The 21,333-nt window shown below is 51.4% G+C and overlaps 6 protein-coding genes across 6 annotated transcripts, besides 1 other annotated feature; 4 read left to right on the forward strand and 2 right to left on the reverse strand.

Moving 5' to 3' along the window:
* Window positions 1-42: 42 nt before the first annotated feature.
* On the reverse strand, window positions 43-2,377 carry PODANS_5_975 (uncharacterized protein; the record flags this gene model as incomplete). The annotated part of the gene is made up of 3 exons (XM_001904205.1): window positions 43-987; window positions 1,069-1,945; window positions 1,998-2,377. The coding sequence occupies 3 exons, from the start codon at window positions 2,375-2,377 to the stop codon at window positions 43-45; spliced, it is 2,202 nt and encodes a 733-aa protein (XP_001904240.1).
* A 1,648-nt stretch (window positions 2,378-4,025) lies between these two features.
* On the forward strand, window positions 4,026-6,476 carry PODANS_5_970 (uncharacterized protein; the record flags this gene model as incomplete). The annotated part of the gene is made up of 1 exon (XM_001904206.1): window positions 4,026-6,476. A coding segment is annotated over one exon (2,451 nt), but the record flags the coding sequence as incomplete, so codon positions are not given.
* Window positions 6,477-6,839: 363 nt separating this feature from the next.
* Window positions 6,840-6,929, reverse strand: a tRNA (tRNA-Phe).
* Window positions 6,930-7,255: 326 nt separating this feature from the next.
* PODANS_5_960 (uncharacterized protein) lies at window positions 7,256-9,658 on the reverse strand (the record flags this gene model as incomplete). The annotated part of the gene is made up of 1 exon (XM_001904207.1): window positions 7,256-9,658. One exon carries the CDS (start codon window positions 9,656-9,658, stop codon window positions 7,256-7,258), a length of 2,403 nt encoding a protein of 800 aa, XP_001904242.1.
* A 721-nt stretch (window positions 9,659-10,379) lies between these two features.
* On the forward strand, window positions 10,380-11,653 carry PODANS_5_950 (uncharacterized protein; the record flags this gene model as incomplete). Its single annotated transcript, XM_001904208.1, has 2 exons — window positions 10,380-10,837; window positions 10,903-11,653. The coding sequence occupies 2 exons, from the start codon at window positions 10,380-10,382 to the stop codon at window positions 11,651-11,653; spliced, it is 1,209 nt and encodes a 402-aa protein (XP_001904243.1).
* Window positions 11,654-12,199: 546 nt separating this feature from the next.
* On the forward strand, window positions 12,200-13,926 carry PODANS_5_940 (uncharacterized protein; the record flags this gene model as incomplete). The annotated part of the gene is made up of 2 exons (XM_001904209.1): window positions 12,200-12,647; window positions 12,704-13,926. 2 exons carry the CDS (start codon window positions 12,200-12,202, stop codon window positions 13,924-13,926), a joined length of 1,671 nt encoding a protein of 556 aa, XP_001904244.1.
* A 1,381-nt stretch (window positions 13,927-15,307) lies between these two features.
* Window positions 15,308-16,588, forward strand: PODANS_5_930 (uncharacterized protein; the record flags this gene model as incomplete). The annotated part of the gene is made up of 1 exon (XM_001904210.1): window positions 15,308-16,588. The coding sequence occupies one exon, from the start codon at window positions 15,308-15,310 to the stop codon at window positions 16,586-16,588; it is 1,281 nt and encodes a 426-aa protein (XP_001904245.1).
* Window positions 16,589-21,333: the final 4,745 nt, after the last annotated feature.

Here is a 21,333-nt window from a genome sequence, read left to right on the forward strand (position 1 = left end):
ATGTAGGCGTCGACATCGACAACAATCAACAAACGTAACTGATTAACACTCACATACTTTAGCATCAACAGTAACCCATCCCGACAATCCCTCGTCGTCCGAACTATCATAATTGCTCAGTGCGAACAAGAAACTCCCGTACCCACCCGCCTCCGACATGATGCTCGCCAGCAACCGATCACGGCTCTCTGTCATTACCGCTGACTCAATGCCGTCTCCACCTACACCACTTGAACCTCCGACACAAAAGCTAGAACTACACTCAGAAATTGACATTGTTTCCCTGTAAATTCTTTCTCTGGTTCTCGAGGCTCCAGGTTCCAGCCCAGCAACCTGGTGTGTGCTCCCTGTCCGCTTGCTGTCCTCCCGGCCCAGGACAATACGGATCTCCTTGACATTTTCCGGAGTATCAACATCCATAGGTGTATCCAGCTCCTTCGGCTCCGAGTTTCTGCTCTTCTCCGTCACCCCAGTCGTACTCGACAACCTCGATCTCCTCCTCCCTCTCCTCTCTCGTAGCTTCGATCGGCAAAATGCCACTTCCGTACTCGTACACGTCGTACACCCGCTGGTTTGGCTCTCTCCGCATTCCTCTCCCTGTTTCTCCTCGTCTTCTTGCTCGTGCCGGCGATGGTAGATACGCTTCGGGTCCATGTAGTCAGGCGAGAACATAACTCTTCTGTAGGACGATGGCGAGTTAGACTGGTCATTGTTACTAGTGGGAACGGAAGAAAAACGGTCTTCCTCTTCTGGTGCTGGGGGAGGTGGTCTTTCCCTAGAGTTTGTTGGCGGCGGCTGTGCCACCTGCCTCGTGGGCTGAGCTTGGGGTGTAGGTTGCGGAGGTGGTGCTACACCTGCTCCGATACCTACTCCGACTCCAACGGCGGTGCTGGAACCGGCGCTCACTGTCGGTGCACCGCCCGCTTCAAGGGAGGCTTGATACTCTTGAGGGGACTGGAGGCGCCGGATGAAGCCGTACTTTGCAATCTTTAGGCATGATCAGTATCCTCAGCTGAGGTACCATCACAATGTCCAACATGGTGTCTAGAAGAGAGAGAGAAGACATACCTGGTCCTCCGCTTCACTCTGCAAATCTCTTGTCTCGTACTTGGGCCAGACGATCTTGCTTGTGCAGCAAGAGACGCAAAACTCGGTCCTGTCAGGGCAGAGCGGTTTCCCAGAGTCGTTCCGTGCTCTGATCTCAGGCGGCTGTGATGTCGATCGGAACATTCCCATGAAGCCCCAACCTATCTCTCTCAAGCGGACTTCAACATCGAAATCAAAGTGAAGGTATCTTCTGAGTTCCCTAAGTCCATCCTCATTACTCCAGCCCTTCTTGTTAACTTTCAAGATACTATCAATCAAAGCCGCGTCGACTTCCCGATTGACGGTGACCGGACAGGTCATGTTCTCGTAAATCTCTGGTGTCCACAAGTGTAATTGGGCTTCTGTCTGTCCTGACCAGTGGGCTGCTCGGTTGTAGGGCCATGTCAGAGAACTGCGGTGTCGGCACTCGCGATGCCTTCGACAGGAACAGCCGCTGACGTGGGAAGATGAGACGCGAAATGAGGACTCGGATGGTTCTGGAACTGGGCAGGCAAACGGGAGGCCGAGCAGCGAGGTTATAGTTGGCCGGTAGGAGTCGCGACAGTCGGATCGAGGCTGGGGGTAAGTTTCGTAGGTGAGGGACTTGCGCCAGCTCCGAAGCTTGCGCTCGTAGGTGACCTTGCTGGCATGCTGAGCATGGGCCGTGAAAGCTGGGAGGGGGTGTCCGACACCTGTGGCGGTGACTCCGGCTGTCAAGTCGGTTGATACGCCGCTTTCATTGCGCATGGCGATGTCCGAAACAACATCATCGCCCTTGGGCAGAACGTCATGGCGCTCGCCGCTGCGGTAGAGATAGCGAACGTTGACCGAGTCGAAGATGCGGTTGTGCCGTTGGAGTCTAGTTGTGTCAGTAAATTTCGGTCAATCTGAATCTCAAAGCAGTGCCATACTCTCCGGTCGATCGATTGATGTTGAACTGCAGCTTGAAACTGACAATGATTCGATAGACAGGTCTTGCGCTGGGATCTCCACAATTGTAGGTGCCAGATCGCTCAATCCGCATCACGGGTTCCAGCACGCTGACAGAGGCATAGACGCCCTTTCCCCCTTGGATATTCTCTTCGAGAGTGACTGGATGAATATGTGAAAGGAGAATGGGCGGCTGCTGAGGTGGCTGGGCTGGTCGAGAAGCGGGAGGAGGGCCACTGGCTGGCGGTTGTTCTGGGTCAGGGCAGGCATACTGGCGCTCTGGAGACCTCTTGCACGACCTGCGTCGCCGTCTCGATCTCTCGTTGCGACGGTAGCGATAAGACTCGTAGTTCTCGGACATTCGAAATCAGATCACTGTTGGACGTGATGGCTGCATTCATGATGGAGAAATCAGAAGAGTATATGCGCGGTAAAGGCCGGTTAGGTAGGGGTGGATCATGGTTTTTATTCTCTATTTTACAGCGACTGGACGATATCTGGTGGCCAAGGAACATGTCGACTGAGGGTTGAGAAAATCACCAGGCGAGAGTAGCCAAACTTTATGACAGACAGCGTGTGTTGTTTAATTTTAGCTAGCATCAAAAGTCAAAATTACCTGACTGGAGGTCGGTTCGTTTCCCGTATAGCCGCGGGTAATTTGCAGCCAAGACGTTGAAGAACCGGGCCCCGATGCCTCGTGAGTCGTGAGTCGTGATGCACGCCATCAACGAACACCCAAGAGTCCAAGACGGGCGCCAATGCTTGAGCAACCTAATTTTGACGACTGACCGTTGAAAAATAGCAGGTGCAGGGCTGGTAGGGCTAATAGGGTCGGTGATAATGCAGCCCTGTGATTCTTGGCAAATTCGGCGTCGCCTGACCCTTATACCCATGAGAGCTGGGCGATGTTTGGGGGCTGGTGTTGACGACGAGGAATGTTTCGTGCCGCCAGCATGAACAGCTATTCAACATTTGGCCGACATCATCACACCCTGCAGTTTCGGAATACCGGAAATCAAAACAAAAAAAGATATCATATGAACGCATGATGGAAGTGAAAGGAAAAATTGAGACGAACTGCCATCCAGAGTGGCCGGCATATAGCTGTGTTGTGGCATTGGACTTTGACATTAGCCACCTTGAAGTTGACTCGACGTTGATTCAACGTTGGATCTCCAGACTTCCCCAGATGTTGATTACCGTATTCCCCATGTGTGATCAGATCTGGACTGGCCGGGTCCGGGGAAATCTTGGCCCATCCGTCAACCCCAGAGGGAAAAGAGCCGACCGTGCATTGCGCAACAACTCGCGCCGTCCATGGCCATCCAGGATGAGGCTCCAAATTCTGCATCTGATGCTGTCCCTGCCCTCTTCCAGGATTGGGCCTGCTTCTTTTTTTTTTTGCCTGAATTGGATGAATCCAAGAACGAGTCGAGCACCAGCGCTCGGCTATCTCCGCGAAAGCCGAGTCATGGTCGGGATACCAGCTCCACCACACACCCCCATGGTCATCCACAATATCACCGAATCGACACCGCTCTTGATCATCACCACAGCCGTCCAGCGACCTCAGCTGAGTTTTTCGCTGCATTTGACCTCAAAAATATTTGATCTCGTGATGTTCAATGGGCTGACAGAAAGGACCAGACGCAATCCAAATACAGGAACGCCATGCTGAACAGGGCACGGTGGAATTATCAATGGCAGAATCTTCAACGAAGCTTGAACCCTTCCAATGAGAATCAACCTGGGCTTTTTTTGCAGCGAATTCCCGAAGCAGGGTGGGCAGTGGGAACCCTGAGCTAGGCCAGAGCATGGAACAAAGTCGACATGTGATCCCGGCATTCTCAACGGTCTCTCCCCGACCGGATAAACACCACAACGGCTCGCTGGAACCACCGATATACGCATCCTATTACAGAGACACATTTGAAATCGAACATCTGAACGACAACAAATTGAGTTCAAGGCATGTAGTAGGTAGACCCCTTACATCGGCAGTGCTATGAAGGCCTGGAGGTTTGGATGCCGGGATGAAATTCGACATCCTCGCCACTCCCGATATCTGGATCCGTGTCAGGCTGGATAGGCCCGAGAATATGGCCGCTTCAAGAGGAAGAAACAAAACCCACCCACAAACGTCATCTCAATGTCTGATCCAGAGCGTTGGAGCTCTCTCGGGCCTTCCGAGTTCGTCCGAACTTTGGCTTTTCTCTCCGCAAAAACCATCCCCGCGGCAAGGTCCAACCCCAGATATGCACAGGGGCAAGTGGAGAGGCTCAACTGCCTGGGACGAAGCCACAGGCCACGAGGACAGCAAAAAGACTTCACAGAACATGGGGTGTTGTGGAGGGATTCACCGGGGTAGTCGGGGTAGGGTCAGGGTCGAAGGTTCGTCGAAGCTCATGAGAGCAAAGGTATATTATCCCCTTCCCCAGGAGCCATCACCGGCAAGTGTTCCTCTTTCTCATATTCCTGTATCATTCGACACAGAGGCTGAGACTCAGACATTCCCGCTGCCAAGGGTTTGGAATTATTTGAAGTATTTATCACCTGCTTCATACCTCGTCTCAGTCCTCCCTTACCTCCCGTCCGGTTCTCATTGTCTCACCCTATCACCGACGACAACCACCGACCCTAAAACACCAACACTCACCCTCCTCCACCTACCATCTCAACACCAGCACAACCGCCTCAACTCAGTCAACATGCCCGGTGGCGCGGCTCCCCCCGTTGGGGCTGACGCCCTCAGGGTCGAAGCCCCCGTAACCATGAAGGCGTACCTGATGTGCGTCTTCGCCGCCTTTGGTGGTATCTTCTTCGGTTACGACTCTGGTTACATCGCCGGTGTGATGGGCATGGACTTCTTCATCAAGACCATCGAAGGCCCCGGTGCTCTCGTCCTCCCCGCCTGGAAGAAATCTCTCATCACCTCTATCTTGTCTGCTGGTACCTTCTTCGGTTCGCTCGCCGCTGGTGATCTGGCCGATTGGATTGGTCGCAAGTTCACTGTCATCTTGGGTTGCATGGTCTTTATCGTCGGTGTGGTCCTCCAAACCGCCTCCGCCTCTCTCGGCTTGATCGTCGCTGGTAGACTCGTCGCCGGTTTCGGTGTGGGTTTCGTCTCGGCCATCATCATTCTCTACATGAGCGAAATCGCCCCTCGCAAGGTTAGAGGCGCCATCGTTTCCGGATACCAGTTCTGCATCTGCATCGGTCTGCTTCTTGCCAGCTGCGTCAATTATGGCACCCAGGACCGCGATGACAGCGCCAGCTACCGTGTCCCTATCGGTCTTCAGATGGCTTGGGCTTTGATTCTCGCCGGCGGTTTGGCTCTCCTTCCCGAGTCGCCCAGATTCTTCGTTCGCAAGGGCCAGCTCGACAAGGCGCGTGTCACTCTCGCCAGACTGAGAGATCAGCCTCTTGATTCCGAGTACATCCGCGATGAGCTTGCCGAGATCATTGCCAACCACGAGTACGAGACTAGCATTGCGCCCGTCGGCGGCTACTGGTCCGCCTGGATGGTCTGCTTCCAGGGCTCCATCTTCAACAGCAGCAGCAACCTCCGCCGCACTGTCCTCGGCACCTCCCTCCAGATGATGCAGCAGTGGACCGGCTGCAACTTTGTCTTTTACTTCGGCACCACCTTCTTCCAGCAGCTCGGCACAATCTCCAACCCCTTCCTCATTTCCCTCATCACCACCCTCGTCAACGTCTGCTCTACTCCCATTTCCTTCTGGAGCATGGAGAGAGTCGGCCGGAGACCTCTTTTGATCTGGGGCGCCCTGGGCATGGTTATCTGCCAGTACATTGTCGCCATCATCGGCACCGTCAAGCCCGACGACGACAACTGCGTCAAGGCCATGATTGCCTTCATCTGCATTTACATCTTCTTCTTTGCCACCACCTGGGGCCCCGGCGCCTGGGTTGTCATTGGCGAGGTCTTCCCTCTGCCCATGCGCGCCAAGGGTGTGGCTCTTTCCACTGCTTCCAACTGGCTCTGTATGTGTTCCCCTCTTACCTCCCCATTACCATACCCCATAGACACAGCGCTAACCAGACCCCAAAAACAGGGAACTGCATCATCGCCGTCATCACCCCCTACATGGTCGACTCGGACAAGGGTAACCTCGGCGCCAAGGTCTTCTGGATCTGGGGCAGCTTGTGCTGCTGCTGCTTCCTCTACGCCTTCCTCCTCGTGCCCGAGACCAAGGGTCTCACGCTCGAGCAGGTCGACCAGATGCTCAACGAGACCACGCCCCGTACTTCTGCCCGCTGGGTCCCCCACAGCACCTATGCTGGCGGTGAGAAGGCCGAGAAGTCGGTGCAGCATCACGAGGAGAAGGTTACTCCTTCTGGGAGCGATGGAGAGAGCCAGGCTTAAGTTGGCCAACTCGGGTGTTGGGAATCAAATCATAATTCGGTGTTTTTGGGTTTTACATACCATTTTTATTAGCTAGTTTGTTTCTTTTTGCGATACCATCATCATCGGGTACTATGGAGGCGGGACTTTGGATATCAAAAAGGCTATCTGGAGGGTGTAATACCATGAATAATTAGCGCATGACTTGAATGAGAATTTGAATCAAGAATAATCTCAATACTTTTTCTGCTCGCCTTGAGATGCTTGCACGTTCTATCTCGGGAGTCATTCCACAACATTGTTCCTCTAAGGAAAACCATCCTGGGTCTTTACCTACACCAGCGTCTCTGTGACTTGTGCAAAGCATATCATCGAACAAAAAAAGGAAAATGACATGACACCAAACATTTCAAAAATGTCTGCAGAAAAGATAGCAAAAACACCAAAAAGAAAAGATGAGTGCGGTTTATGTGGATCGAACACATGACCTTCAGATTGACTTCCTGAAGTTGACTTCAGTCTGACGCTCTCCCAACTGAGCTAAACCCGCTTGTGTCGTTGTGTTACAACGGAAGAATTGCGACTAATATCAATGGGCTGTAGAGCTGGGCTTGGAGGGCTTACCCCTGAATAGGGGCTTGGCGGGAAGATGTTTTTTTTTTTTGAGGGTTTATGCCTTTTGTGAGTAAGAAGTGTTGTTGTTTTTTTTTATTTTTTTTTTTAGATCTGAAGTCGAATTCTTTTGGCATCAAAGATGAGGATGGAATACAAGCGCAGTTTGGATACTTCTTTTCATTCACCCCTATTCAACCCTTATAAGCTGACTGCATCAATCCAGCATTTCATGGCAGTTCCAAAAAAAATTTCCTAGAATTCTCACACCCTCTCAATCGCAGGGGGCTCCTGTCCCTTAGGAGGCTTGGGCCACCGATCCAACACCACACCCCCCTTCTGCGCCGCCTTCCCCTTCCCTTTCACCTTCCCTTTACCCTTTCCACCCCTCACAATCTCAAACCTCAACCTCGCCTTCGGCGGCTCATCCAATGAAACCTCATACTTCCCCGGATAAACAACCGTATTCCCCTCCTCATCATGTCTCGCCAAATTCCCCAAATTCCATTTCAGCCCCCCCTCCCTCTTCTCCCCACCCTTTACCCCCCTCAACCTCGTAAACGCCCCCAAAGTCTTGATCGGCCACGGCCCCGGCCCAACCCCCGGCGCTGATACAAACGCCAAAGCGACATAATCCGACGTCCGATTCCCCCTGTTCTCCACCACGACCGGCAAGTCCGGCAGCGGGCAGGTGTCAAGATACTTGTCATCACACCCCTCCAGAACCTCATCAACATCAATAACCGCCGGAAACTTCTTGCCAAACTTGGGCGAGAAGGTCGTGTAGTGCAGCCCGAAACCGAAGGCCTGCACAGGGGTCTTGTACCACCTGTACGTCCTCCCAAGCTGGCTATTACCCGCTGATGGCCGGAGCGCCATGTCCGTCATGGGGACCAGCTCGGTGAAGTTGCTCGGATACTGCGTCACTGGCAGCCTTCCCGCGGGGGACTTTAGCCCCGTGACCAACTCCATCACTGCCGTCCCGCCGTCTTGGCCTGGCCAGTTGGCCCAGAGGATGGCGTTGATTTTGGGGTTAGATAGCAAAGGTGTGTTGTCTAGTTGGTCGCCCATTTGGAGGACGATCAGAGGTTTGCTGAGGGTGGTCAAGAGGTTGATGAGAGATAGTTGAGCCCCTGGCCAGTCGAGGTCATACCGATCTTTTGTCTCACCCGCCGCGGAGGTGTCGATCCCCCCGAAATAGAGGATGTAATCCGCGTCTTTTGCCGCGGCCATCGCGTTGTCAGTCCAGGATTGGTTGGAGGCGAGATCAGAGTGGAGGATGGGACCAGAGGCGGTGGAAAAGGGGATGCCGAGCTGGGAGGCGGCGTAGGCTGGGGTGTGGAGGTAGGCTGCCGTGCCGGAGTACCCTCCCCGAAGCTTGTCTTTGGCGTCGGACCAGAAGCCGATCATGGCGACTTTTTTGGGGCGGCTCTTGTCGAGGAGGTCAGACAACGGGAGTGTCCCGTCGTTTTTGAGGAGGACGGTGCCATCGACTGCAGCTTGGAGGGATAGTTTCTGGGCGGAGGGTTTGTTGACGTCTGCCCAGCCGAGGGAGGAATACAAAGACTGCTTTCCGTCAAAGTAACCTGCTCTGACTATCCCTTCGTATAATCGGAGAAGCGCGCGATCAACGGTGGATTCCTTCAGGAGGCCTTGGGACCACGCCCCCGGGATGTCAGAGGAACCCTCATACTCGCAGCTTGTATCCATGCCCGCTTCAAACGAGATCGCCGTGCCCTCCGCGTTGGTGGCCGCATATTTGTGATTCAGAGAAACATCCAAAACAGCCTCGCAATCGCTAGTAATGTAATTGTTATGTTCTGTCCAGTTCCAGTGCTCCCTCAAGATTGTCTGCAGCAGATAAGGGCTCGCACACGACGGCACGCCGTTGACCGCGTTGTAGGCACACATGATGGAGCCCACTCTCGAGTCCCGAACACACTGCTGGAACGGCATGAAGTAATACTCGGCCATATCCTGCAACGAAATCTTCGCATTGAAGTTATGCCTGGTAGCACCGTTCCAGTCCTCAAAGTCGTTAGCTGCGTAATGTTTGCAGGTTGCAACCACTCTTCGCTCTTTTTCCGGCACGGGACCCTCCAGGCCTTTGATCATGGCTGCAGCATAGCGCTTGACCAACAGGACATCCTCTCCTGGTGTTTCCGATCCCCGACCCCAGCGCGGGTCTTTGAAGGGGTTGACATTGGGTGTCCAGTAGTCGAGGCCCGAGAAGCCAGCGTTGCCAAAGGCTCGACCTTCGATGCCGATGACTTCGGCAATCTTCTCCAGCAGCTCATCGTCAAAGGTGGCCGCCATGAGCAGGGGCATGGGGAAGGAGGTGGAAGAGTTGAAGGGGCCATCGCCCTGCCAGAACTGAGTGCCAGGTGCGTAGGCCACGCCATGCAGAGCCTCACTCCACCAGTTGTAAGCAGGAAGCCCGATCCGAGGTGCCCCCAGTGACTTGCTAACGATGTTTTGAAGTTTCTCCTCCGGGGTCAGGGCGGCAACGAGGGCGGCAGCTCTTTCAGGAGGTGAAAGAGTGGTATTGCAGACTTGGTTCGTAGAAAGGAGGTCATCGACACAGTTGGGATAAAACTGGAAGGGGAGGTCAATGGCCCGGACAACAGCCGACGTGAGGCTTGCGCCCCAGAAAACGGACGACTTCATGGCTGCAACATGAACGAAGTGCCAGATTGCATCGAGAGGGGAATGCACAGCATCATCACCTCAATATAAAGACCATGGTGACAGTCCAACATGGAATAACACCACACCGACATGAACCGACATGAAGATCGGGAAGTTGACGATCTCTGGTAACTTGAGATATTAACCACTATAATACCCGCTCCCCACTACTCTGCAGTGCCATCGTCCGGGTTCCTGTCCCGGTGCTTCGGGGACGGCTGGGTCTCAAGCGCCGGCGCTTTATTGGAGCGCGTCTATCTCGGGGTAACATAGTCGGGATGCAACCTTGACGATCTTGATTGACGAGAACGAGACACCGTTAATTTTTACCCAGGTTCCTGGGCTCATAGAAAGGAAATCTGCCTTGTTGGTGCGCGTAGCCTAGACGCCGGTGTGTGCTTATGTATGCCGATACGTGGAGATGGATAAAAAGAGGCAATCAATATTCATCCGGCGAGCTCCTGCTACTTCTTCCCACACAACCCAAGTGGAGCGCTTGCTACCTGGCTGCCCGTCATCAACGGTGGCAACAAGAAGAGGGGTTTGTAGGACCGGAAGAATGGATGGTATTGCCGGAGGTCCGCTGGATAATTCATCGACAGCAACATGTTGAAGACGAGCGTGAACAAATAAACGCCAGCACCATCTACGCAATGGAAGCTCAGGGTCCACCGAACACCGAGCTCTGCTACCCGCAGCCATGCTTCCAAGCCTTCTCTCGTGTGTTCTGAGTGTCGGGGCTCTGACAGCCTCGACGTTGGCCCAAGGGTCAGAGACAGACCCGGCACCATTCACCACCTTCGGTCAACGGATCATCTACGACCCCCCCGAGGGCCACAGGGCTTCGTACCCACGACATATCGAACTAGAGGATGGAACTCTCCTGGTTACTAGCACAGTTCTCGGGTCCAACTTCTTCACCCCCTCTGCAGCCTTCCCCGTGTTCGAGAGCAAGGATGGCGGCGTGAACTGGGAATGGGTCTCCAACATCACTGACCAAGTCAATGGCTGGGGGATGTCTGCTCAGCCAGCATTGCTTGAACTGACGGCTCCTTTGGCTGGCTTCGAGGCTGGCACTATTCTGGCGTCAGGAAACAGCTGGAGCGCCAACGGCACCCGTATCGACTTGTATGCGTCGACAGACAAGGCTCGGTCCTGGTAGGTTTTCTGGTCCTGTGTTTGTCGTCAACGTGGGGACCAATGCTGACATCACCATTCGCAAGGTCCTTTGTGTCAAATGTCGCTGCTGGCGGCAGGCCGAACACCACAAACGGTGCTGACCCTATCTGGGAGCCCTTCCTCTTGGTCCACAACGACGAGCTGATCGTCTACTACTCGGACCAGCGCGACCCTCTTCACGGCCAAAAGCTGGCTCACCAGCGATCAACTGATCTGAAGACATGGGGTCCTGTGGTGAATGACGTTGCGTATGACGAGTATCTGGCCCGGCCCGGCATGACTGTCGTCGCCTACATCGCGCCCTTGAAACAGTGGATTCTAGTGTATGAGTTCCCGGTTGGCAACTCTTCATCCCACGGCGTCAACTATCCCGTCTACTACCGTCTTGCACCGGACCCAACCAAGTTCGACGAGGCGCCTGGGATTCCGATTGTCATTGAAGGCAAGGTCGCGCCGAACGCGTCGCCTTATGTGGTCTGGTCGCCTTACCCCGGCGGCAACGGCACCATCATTGTGAGTGACGCGGATCGGGATGAGCTATATTCGAACCAGTTTGGTGGTGATCCCGACAAGTGGGAGATGCACCCTTGCAGCCAACCCAGTGCCTACTCCAGGGCGTTGCATGTGTTCAACAAGTATCCGGAGCACCTGATGGTTCTCGGCGCGGCCATCTTCGACGGCGGGCCTGATGAGCTGAGCTTGAGTGTGTTAAGCTTGCCCGAGTTGTTGAAGAACAAGGTCAATATCGATGAGTGGCTTGCTGGCCAAAACAAGACACAGCCTGGAAACGAGTAGGAGTCAGAGCGGAGTCGGAAAATCTGTAGATGCCTATAGTCCGAGATACTGAATAGATGGGAATTGTTGAGGGAGCCCAGATTGAGCCACAGCAGCCAATCGGAGAATTTTTGGCTGTCGACATGCATTCGCGGCCTGCCACGCGTGCAAGGGTGATGGCAACGGACGCCACAGCTCAGCCTCAATTATGACATCAGTGCCGGAGCACTCCCACGTGCCGTGCAATCACGATACTGTAGATAGATGCAAACAGAAGGACATCGAGGTCGACCTTCTGATACAAAGCCACAAGCTTCGTGTTCCCTCCGCCTGGCAACAGTGCTTGGAACCATCTCAGCATCTCAGACGTTGGAGTATAAAGTAGCAAGCACGCAAGCAAACCACCCCGCTTCTTGGAACTTCCACGTTCTTGGACATTCCGGCAACTAACCCACCAGTAGGAGTTGACACAGCCGCTGATCTGCCAATCTCCCGCCCAACCCAGATTGATTTACACTGCGACCATCTTCCAAGTCTCCTCCAAGTCAGAAATACCGAATCATCATCATGAGCTCATCCGACCAGAAGCCGCCGCTGGAGCCTGCAGACAAGCAGTCGTTTCCGCCCCCGCCTCCCGGCCCCCCGCCCATCCAGACCACACAGACACAGGTGCCAAAGCATCCTGACGAGACCCCTATCCCAGATTACAACCCGAGGCATCCTCAGTTTGCGCCGCCCACAGGTGGTGCCGACGACGACATCTACAACGCGACGCCGACATCCGAGCACCCGCCCCAGTTCCCGCCGTCTGGAGATGGTCACCACGATGGCGAAACCAAGAAGAAGTCCAAGTTCTCCTTCAAGGAGTACTACCAAAAGGCCTCAGAAAGCTTGACGACCCATGTTGGCCCGGCAGTCAACGCGATGGCCCGCAAGACGGGCGCTGAAGGCTTCATTGCCGAGTCTCTGGACAAGGAATGTGAAAAAGCTGCCAGGATCTTGAGGGCATTCTGCAGTAAGTACAGCTCCATGGTTGCGCCTCCATGTCAGCCGCTAACATTAATGTTCCAGAGGACGGCATCTATGTCGACGCAGCGCAGCAACCTTCTTCGACGCCAGCACCCACACCCGCACCAGCTGCGACGGACAGCGAGGCCTCGGCTACCGATGGCAAACACACAGATTCTGCCAAGACAAAGAAACCCAAGGTACTTCTCACGATACCTTCCAAGGTCATTGCGAAAGCCCAGGGCCTGGCTATCTTCACGGCCTTCCGTGCGGGTTTCCAGGGAACCGTCTCGGGCGGTAGTGGCATCCTGATCGCCCGCAAGCCTGATGGCAGCTGGTCTCCACCCAGCGGAATCAAGGTTGGGGGCGTGGGAGGTGGCTTCGTTATCGGCGCAGAGATTTACGACTGTGTCGTCGTCATCAACACCAAGGAAGCTCTTGACCTCTTCACAAAGACTCGCATGAGCCTCGGGTCCGATCTCGCGGTTACTGCCGGTCCTTTTGGCGCTGGTGGTTCTCTTGACTGGGGCGTTCCGGCGAACCAGAAGGGCAAAGAGAAGGAGAAGACCTCGCCACAACACCCTCCAACGGCCACGTCTCCACCGCTCTCTGCCGATAACACCCACTTCCAAACGGCGCCGCTTTCCCCTGATGAGTTGACTGACCCCCTGGAAGATCCCACAAAGGGACGCAAGCCCAGTGCCTTACGTGAGGCCATTGGGAAACCGGTCTACAGTTATGTCAAGTCACACGGTGTGTATGCTGGCGTTCAAATCAGCGGTACTGTGATTCTGTCCCGCGATACCGCCAATTCCAAATTCTACGGCCGGCCAGTCACTGTACAGGAGATTCTGGATGGCAAGGTAGAACCACCTGCTGCAGCCAAGACACTCTTTGAGGTGTTGAGCGGTGCCTCCGGGTGGCGTGGACACAGCGGTTCCAGCCCAGTAACGCCCAACCTTGCGCCTGGGGCTGGTGTGCCGCCTCCCGCTGCAGCGGCCACGTCTGGTGTTGCCGATGTCACTGCCGGTGTGAGGGGTCTTGATGTCGGAAGCTCCTCCAGCTTGGCAACCGCCCCGAGACCCACAACGCCGGCGGTAAATGCTAAGGCTGCCGAGGCCGCCGCAGAGGCGAAGCTTGCGTCCCCCTCCAGTCCACCACCGCCGTCCTATTCGGAGTTTGCTCCGAGTGGGACCCAGCAGCAGCCAGAGGACCTCCCTCCTGCATATGTGGAGGGTCAGGGGACCAGGCCGCCCGCAGGTGACTCCAAGACCGGACTGCATTAGGTGCGGAGTTGAAGGAAGTTTGCATGTTTTTCGGAGGGATAGCGTGGAGGACACGATGAGCATCGTATAGCATGTAACTGGTATTGGTGGATTAGCTTCTCAAGTCTGACGGTTTTTATGATCTCGAAATACCCCCAAATATGATAGCACCCTGAAACCGAGACTGCTTATCTTCGTTCACCTGCTTGCTTCCGCCCGCCTGCGACCTTGCATGTACATTACCCCTAACCTCCAAGTCCGAACAACCCCTCGGGTCCGGGTGTCCAATGCATTAGTGCCTTGGTACCTTATTTACCAGTGCTGCGTCACCACTGATGATTGCAGATGTCTAAACTTTCGAGGGATATGGCTCGTAAGAAAAGTTCCGGTCTGTCATGGTTCAGACAAGTCGTCCGGTCATTAGGAGGATCTGTTCCGTTCCTATCTTTGGCAAAGTCATGAGAACCTACCTAGTGATGGGTCAGACGTGTTAATTTGGGGGGCGAAACCTAGTTCTTTGGTGTTCCTGTCAACTGAAGTAGGAAGAAGCCTCCCCATGTTGGTGCGGCGGCCAATGTCCAGAACACCAACAGAAGTACCTTACATCGGAGTAATTTCCGCCGGCGAACAGGGGATGGGCCGAAGAAAGCTCCGTGATCGAAGCAGTGCCACCTTGAGCGGATATCATGAAATTTTCCAGTCGCGGGTCGGAGCGACCGCCGTGAGTGGTGATTAGGAAAAAAAAGTTTGCTGCTTCATGCATCTAATGGTTCTAAAGCGTTCAGTCGCGGCCCCGGACACCCCTCCGATGTGGCAAGCAACATGCTCAAAGCTTATGTGACCCGAGGGAAACGCCAGGCTGGGATGGCACTTGGATATTTCTTGGGACGGACCGGACCATGTTGCCCGGTACCTGCTTCTTAGGTTGAGGGGGTTCGGGCTAATAACGATTGAAAATGCTGGAGTCTGCGGACGTGTGGTCTGATGAAGCGTTCAAGGACTGTGACAACTTATCACAATTATTTCATTCATGGGAGCATATGCTCCTTTTGAGCTTGTCTTGGGCCCGGTCGTTCCAACTCCCGGGGCATGTCACGGCTGGGTAAGGATTTGGGGGAGGCAAGGGACGGCGAGACCTAAACGGACGTAGGTATATAGGTAGAACCACCCAGGACCGCTCCAAGCCGAATCCTTGTCTCTTGGTTCCAAGACTACGCTACCTTAGTCCTGCTACCCGTTGAAGGACGAGTCGATAACGGCACCCCTACCTACCTAAGACTCCACAACCTTCCCAAAACGCTCGCAAATCCCCAACCTGGACTCGAGTCTCTCCCGTGTGCCGCTCTCTCTGCCCCATACATTAGAAACTACGACCTATACCAGATGCCCAGCTTCTGCCAACATGGCTAAATACCGCTCCGTTCTAGCACAGCATGACCAGTCTGGACTCTCTTCTTGTGCGCCTCCAGCCAACCGACACCTGACTGAGCCTGCCCCCCTTCCGGACCACTCCCCGTACCGGTACCCAAGGTATCCGTCTGATATCTTGCGTGCCTTGAAGCCCAACAAAGTGACAGACCCTCGCCACCCCATCGCGCAGCTAACCCAAGCGACGGAAAGGCCCGACAGCCAGGCCATCCGCGTTCACGCATCCTTCTCATTACAGGTCCCGTCGTCCTCTTCAAGCCTCGACAATATGGATAAGCCACCGCCGCGACCTCTCCTTCCAGCGCCCCCACCGTCCAAAGCACGCGCCGGCTTGAAGACGCCACCCACCGGTACCCCTCTGCCACCGAGACGATCGGCCTCCATAGCCGCCTGCGAGCTTTGCCGGGAGAAGAAAGCAAAGTGCGACGGCCGACGGCCGACCTGTGGACGGTGCTTAAGCAACGGCGTCCAGTGCACCTATACCACCAAGGTCAATGAGACGCTGACCCAGGCTGATAAAAGAGAGAAGGCGCGATACAAGAAAGAGCGGGACGACCTGTTACATCTTCTTACTTCGATCCGTGACAAGCCCCAACGCGAAGCCGAAAACATCTTTGCCCGCCTTCGCGTTTTCAACGACCCATTCGAGGTGTGTCAGTCTTTGAGGGATGCCGAGCTGCTGCCTTTTGTTTCTTCTAGCCCGGCCAAGCTCCCCTCTCCGTCTGACGCGAATGAAATCATAGACATACACGTCCCAGCTCGACCGTGGACAACGCTGGTCAACGATGCTGTTGTTTCGAGGTTGGTGTCGCGCTTCTTCTCGCCTGGCTCCCAGCTGTTCCCGGCTATTGACAGAGATGTCTTCGTCTCCGACATGCAAGCCAAGAATCTGACAACGTCCAAGTTGTGTTCACCTCTTCTTGCCAATGCTGTCTGCGCCATGCCTTGTTTTGAGTTGACCTCGAGCTCCGGTCTTGTCGAGCTCTTCCTGAGCCAAGCGAAATCAATCCTCGAGCGAGAACATGGCCGACCCTCTCTGCCTACGGTTCTCGCTTTATACCTTTTATACCTGATATCAACCTTGCTGGGCAGGGACCGTGCCGGCTTACACTTTCGGCGGACGAGCCTTGACATGTTGGAATACCTGGATTTGGAGTCAAGAATAAAACATTTGCGCGACGATGTTCCAGATCAGGCTCTCGAACGGCGTGTGTTGTCGAAAGCTCTATGGGGGATTTTCGTGGCGGAGAGGTAAGTTGTTATGTGCATTGCTTAGGGTATGTCCCGCACAGAACGGATGGCTTGAGCATATGCTGACGTATAGTCTCTCTTTAGTCGAACCTTTTTGCTTTACAACCGACCCCCTCTAGTACGACCGCCGATGGTACCTAGACTTTTCGAATTGGATACCCCCATCCAGACATCACTTTGTGCTGATGATGCTCGCAATGCAGCGATGGCGGATGCCGACGGCGACGTGAATGGAAGATTGACGGACGCCTTGTGCAGCCTCGCCGAAATCCAATATACCATTGCCATGCATGAGGCTGAACAAAACACTGGTGTGGGTAGTGGGGAGGATATTGGGATACGGCAATCCATCCTTCTGCGGTGGAGGGTGCTGTGTGGTTTGTTTTCAAATCAGCTTCAGGCAGAGACCAACTCGTCGTTGTCGAGCTGCTACATCAGGTGATTAGAACTGGGCTCGGGTATCTCGGCCTATACCCTATATCTCTTTCCTAAATCCACCACTGTCGTCACATTGAAACGCTTGCTAACCTACTTATCACTCCAGCCTACAACAAAGCGAAGTCGCTCTCTCAGTCCTCCATCCCCTTCCCGCTGAGCTCACCCTTCCCGATGAGAGCACTGTCACAACGACGGTGAAAGATTTGTTCATACAACATGCTCGATTTATATCAGAGACAGTCGATGCCCTACTGCAGTGGTCTCACAACAGGCCACATTATCACATCGGTTTCGCCCTGTACTATTCACTAGTCCCCCTCATCCCCTTACTCGACCCTGAAGACACCGGGTCCGACACCCGTGAGCTCTTCATAAACGGTTGTGTCAGGTTGAGTGTTTGCGCTCAAATATACCCATTCTTTGGTCGCCTGCTGCAGGCAATCGGGGCACTTGCCTGGCGGCTAGGGAAGGATGTCCCGTTGAAAGCTCGCGAGTGCTTCCAGCATATCAAGGTTTCCACTCCCAGGCATGATGTCGAGGACGGGGAGGTGCACGACATTCCGCTTGCCATGGACATTCCTAGGCTGTGGGCGATGCGCCATTTGCAGACGAACAATCATGTGGGTGACGATAAGAATGGTTATTTGCCTGTAGGTCAACTCGGCAAGATGATTGAGCATTGGAGTGGTGCGAATCGTCTTGATGGTAGATAATAGCAGTGGACGAAGTGGTGGTGGCAGCAGTTGAGTTGAATGATGTGTTGATTACCCTTACCTGGCCGAGGAACACACTCGATTGTTATGCACCCGTCGTGTCCCCCAGCCACAAGCCTTGATTGACAGCTGATAACGTATATTATAAGCGAGTAACCCATATAAGCGAGTGACCCACTTCCCACCACACCGTAACAAACTATCCTCAATTATACTGCAACAATACTAGGAAGCAACTACAATTATATTAGAAACGGCTGAATCAGACGATTCCCCAGCCTCCTGGCAAGTGCGCGCGTTGTGGCCAGGCTTGCCGCACACACCACAGCACCGAACCATCGCACGATCTCCCCCTGCATTACTACTATCCGGCTACGTTTCTTATACTTCCTCCCTATCTACGGCCTTCTGATCCAGTAGATCCTATGCCTCTTATATAGTAATGTCACAGTTAAGCCAAACAGGCAGGACTGGGAAGACACAGTGATCGCGGCAACACAACCAATAGGGAGCCACGGAGGATCATAGCGATCATTATGATCATTGGGAACGAGCGGAATGATCACTATGATCAGGGCTTGGCACGAGGTCTATATATACGGAGGAACTGGCTGGTGTAGATAGACAGTTCCGCAGTATGTAATTTAGTTTGTATTTACGGTATTTAGTGTTTATATTGAGATATCTTATTGTGTACTATTTAGCTACACCGAACCAATTATTAGAAGTTACTTTTAATTAGTATCCCTTTCAGAGGTTCTATATAGAGGTTCGTTATATATTATATATTTACTTTAATTCTATTATAGATAAATTAAAGGTATTAAAATAACGCTATAGCCGGAAACATTAGTACTTAGGGGGACTCGACCTAACCTACTATCGACTAGCTTCTTACTCGTATTTAAAAGCTTAAAGATAAGTTACGCCTTTCTTACAATACCCTTACGCAGGAAAACGCTATAACGTATTTGATAAGCGAGCGGATTGGATAAGTGAGTGGATCGATTTCCACTACCCTATTATAACTATCCTTAATTGCAAAACAATAATACTATTAACCTACTATAATTACATTAGAAACAGCTAAATCAGACTCTTCTGCAACCTCCTAGTATGTCACGGACCTGACATAAGTGGGGAGCGCGGGGCGCGACCGTCCAACCACTAGAACGGAAAAGTAGGGAAGTCGGATTATCACTAGTACTAAAGGTAATAATCACGATTATTACCAGCCTTCGACGAACGACGAGTGATAATCGATATTATTACTAGTGATAATAGTAATAAACTGGTCTATATATACGGAGGAACTGGCTAATATAGATAAATAGTTCCGCAATATACAATTTAAACTTATATTTACAGTATTTTATATTTATATTAAAACATTTTATTATATACTATTTAATTATACCGAATTAATTATTAAAAGTTACCTTTAACCCGTATCCCTTTTAAAGGTTCTATATAGGGGTTCGTTATACGTTATATATTTACTTTAATTCTATTACAGATAAATTAAAGGTATTAAAATAACGTTATAGCCGGAAACGTTAATACTTAAAGGGGCTCGATCTAGCTTACTATTAACTAACTTCTCGCTTATATTTAAAAACTTAAAAATAAATTACGCTTTTCTTACAATATCCTTGCGCAGGAAAATATTATATTTTACTAGGAGATTAATACTTTATGTAAAAAGGGAAAGCGTATTAAGCTCGAGGCACCCGATCGCTATATGTCACGGCTTGACACTTTGGTGGGGCGCGGGGCGCACTACGGGCCAATTATTAGTACAGGAGCGAAGACTAATTAGAGTAGGATTATTGGGATCGAGGATCGATCCAGAAAAGTTAATCCCAAAAGGGACAGTGTCGATAGGATCGATGGTCGAATCAATCAATCCAGGATAGTGCTAGGCTTAGCATAGGGTCTATATATACGGAGGAACTGGCTAGTATAGATAGATAGTTCCGTAATATATAATTTATAACTTATATTTACGGTATTTTATTATATACTATTTAGCTATACCGAACTAATTATTAAAAGTAACCTTTAATTAGTATCCCTTTTAGAAGTTCTATATAGAGGTTCGTTATACGTTATATACTTACTTTAACTCTATTATAAATAAGTTAAAAGTATTTTTTTATTACTATAGCCTAACCTAAGAACGTTTAGATAGGAAGCGTCCCGCTTAGCTTAATTATCGAGAGACCTTTTACGGTAAACGCTAAGTCTAAGGTTATTACGGCTTAATAGTTTATCGATCGTATTAAAAAGTTTAAGGCCGAAGCCTAGTAGACTAAGGAGTAGGTTCTTGCTCTTTCGGCGGTTAAGCCTACGTATATAACTAAGTTCCCGGCACCGGAGTACTATAAAAGCGGAAACGTAGAACTTAGAAGTTTCTTAATCTAGTTTTATTAATATGTGGGTACTACTAAGTGCCCTACTTACTGCCCTACAGATTGATATTACAGTGGGCAGTACTGCTATAAGCAGTAATGGAACTTCCCGGCTTGGATCCCTTTAGAATATTCTTTATAAGGGACCCTTAAAGGCTTACAGGGCTACTGTGGCCTAAGGCTTAGTCAACAGGATACTAGAACCTTCTAAAGTGGCTACAGGCTTACGTAGTAAGTCGCCACAATAGCATGATTTACAGGGCACCCTTACTACCGAAAGTTCGATAGATTTCCGTAAGTTTACAGTAGACTCACCTAAGCCCACTAAATACCTAAAATGGTATAGGGGCTTCCAGGGCCTACAGGATCCACAGTAGGCCTACAAAGGCCTATATATAAACCTCTCCTCTCTCCTGTAGAATAGTTATCTTCTTTCTTTCCTTAAAGGGCAAAAGCTTAAGACTAAGGCCAAAAGCCAAGGCTAAAGGTAATAAAGGCAATTCTTATTCCTTATACCTCACTGTATTACAGTGCTTTACCTTCCTTCGGCACTGCCGTCGTATCCTCCCGCTTCCGCTTGCGCACTGCTGTATTTTACAGCAACCCTATATAGGTTCTATATTATAGGCCTATCAGGGCTTACCAGCTAACAAGTTTAAAACCTACTTTCGTTATTACCTAGAATAGTTCGATACGGAGGAATCGAAAGTAATATACGTAACTACCCGGCTTAAAAATAAAGCTTTTATTTAGTTCGAACCTATTTTTAACGATTATTATAAAGTAATAGCGGAGGATTAAAAGGAAATTATTATTTAATATTTTCGGAATTACCGAACCTTCGAGGTAAAGTTTAAAAAAATATTTAAAAAATATAATAAAGGTAAGTACGCGTAAAAGAAATTTACGAACTTATAGTAAATACGTTTGGTAATAAAATACGTTATTTAATTTAAGATTAATAATTTATATAACGAAATTAATAATAAAAAATTAATATAAACTTTTTATAATAGTTTTAAGGAAAAGGTAAAGAACGAATTATATAGGGAAGAGAGGCCTAATACTATTAATAAGTATATTATTATAATTATACGAATTAACGATAAATAATTTTAGTCTTCTATAGAAAAAAGAAATTATAATAATTGAGATTATTTAAAAACTTCCAGCACACCGCGCCCGCT

Source organism: Podospora anserina, chromosome 5 (genome assembly GCF_000226545.1).
Source record: "Podospora anserina S mat+ genomic DNA chromosome 5, supercontig 1".
Classification (NCBI taxonomy): domain Eukaryota; kingdom Fungi; phylum Ascomycota; class Sordariomycetes; order Sordariales; family Podosporaceae; genus Podospora; species Podospora anserina.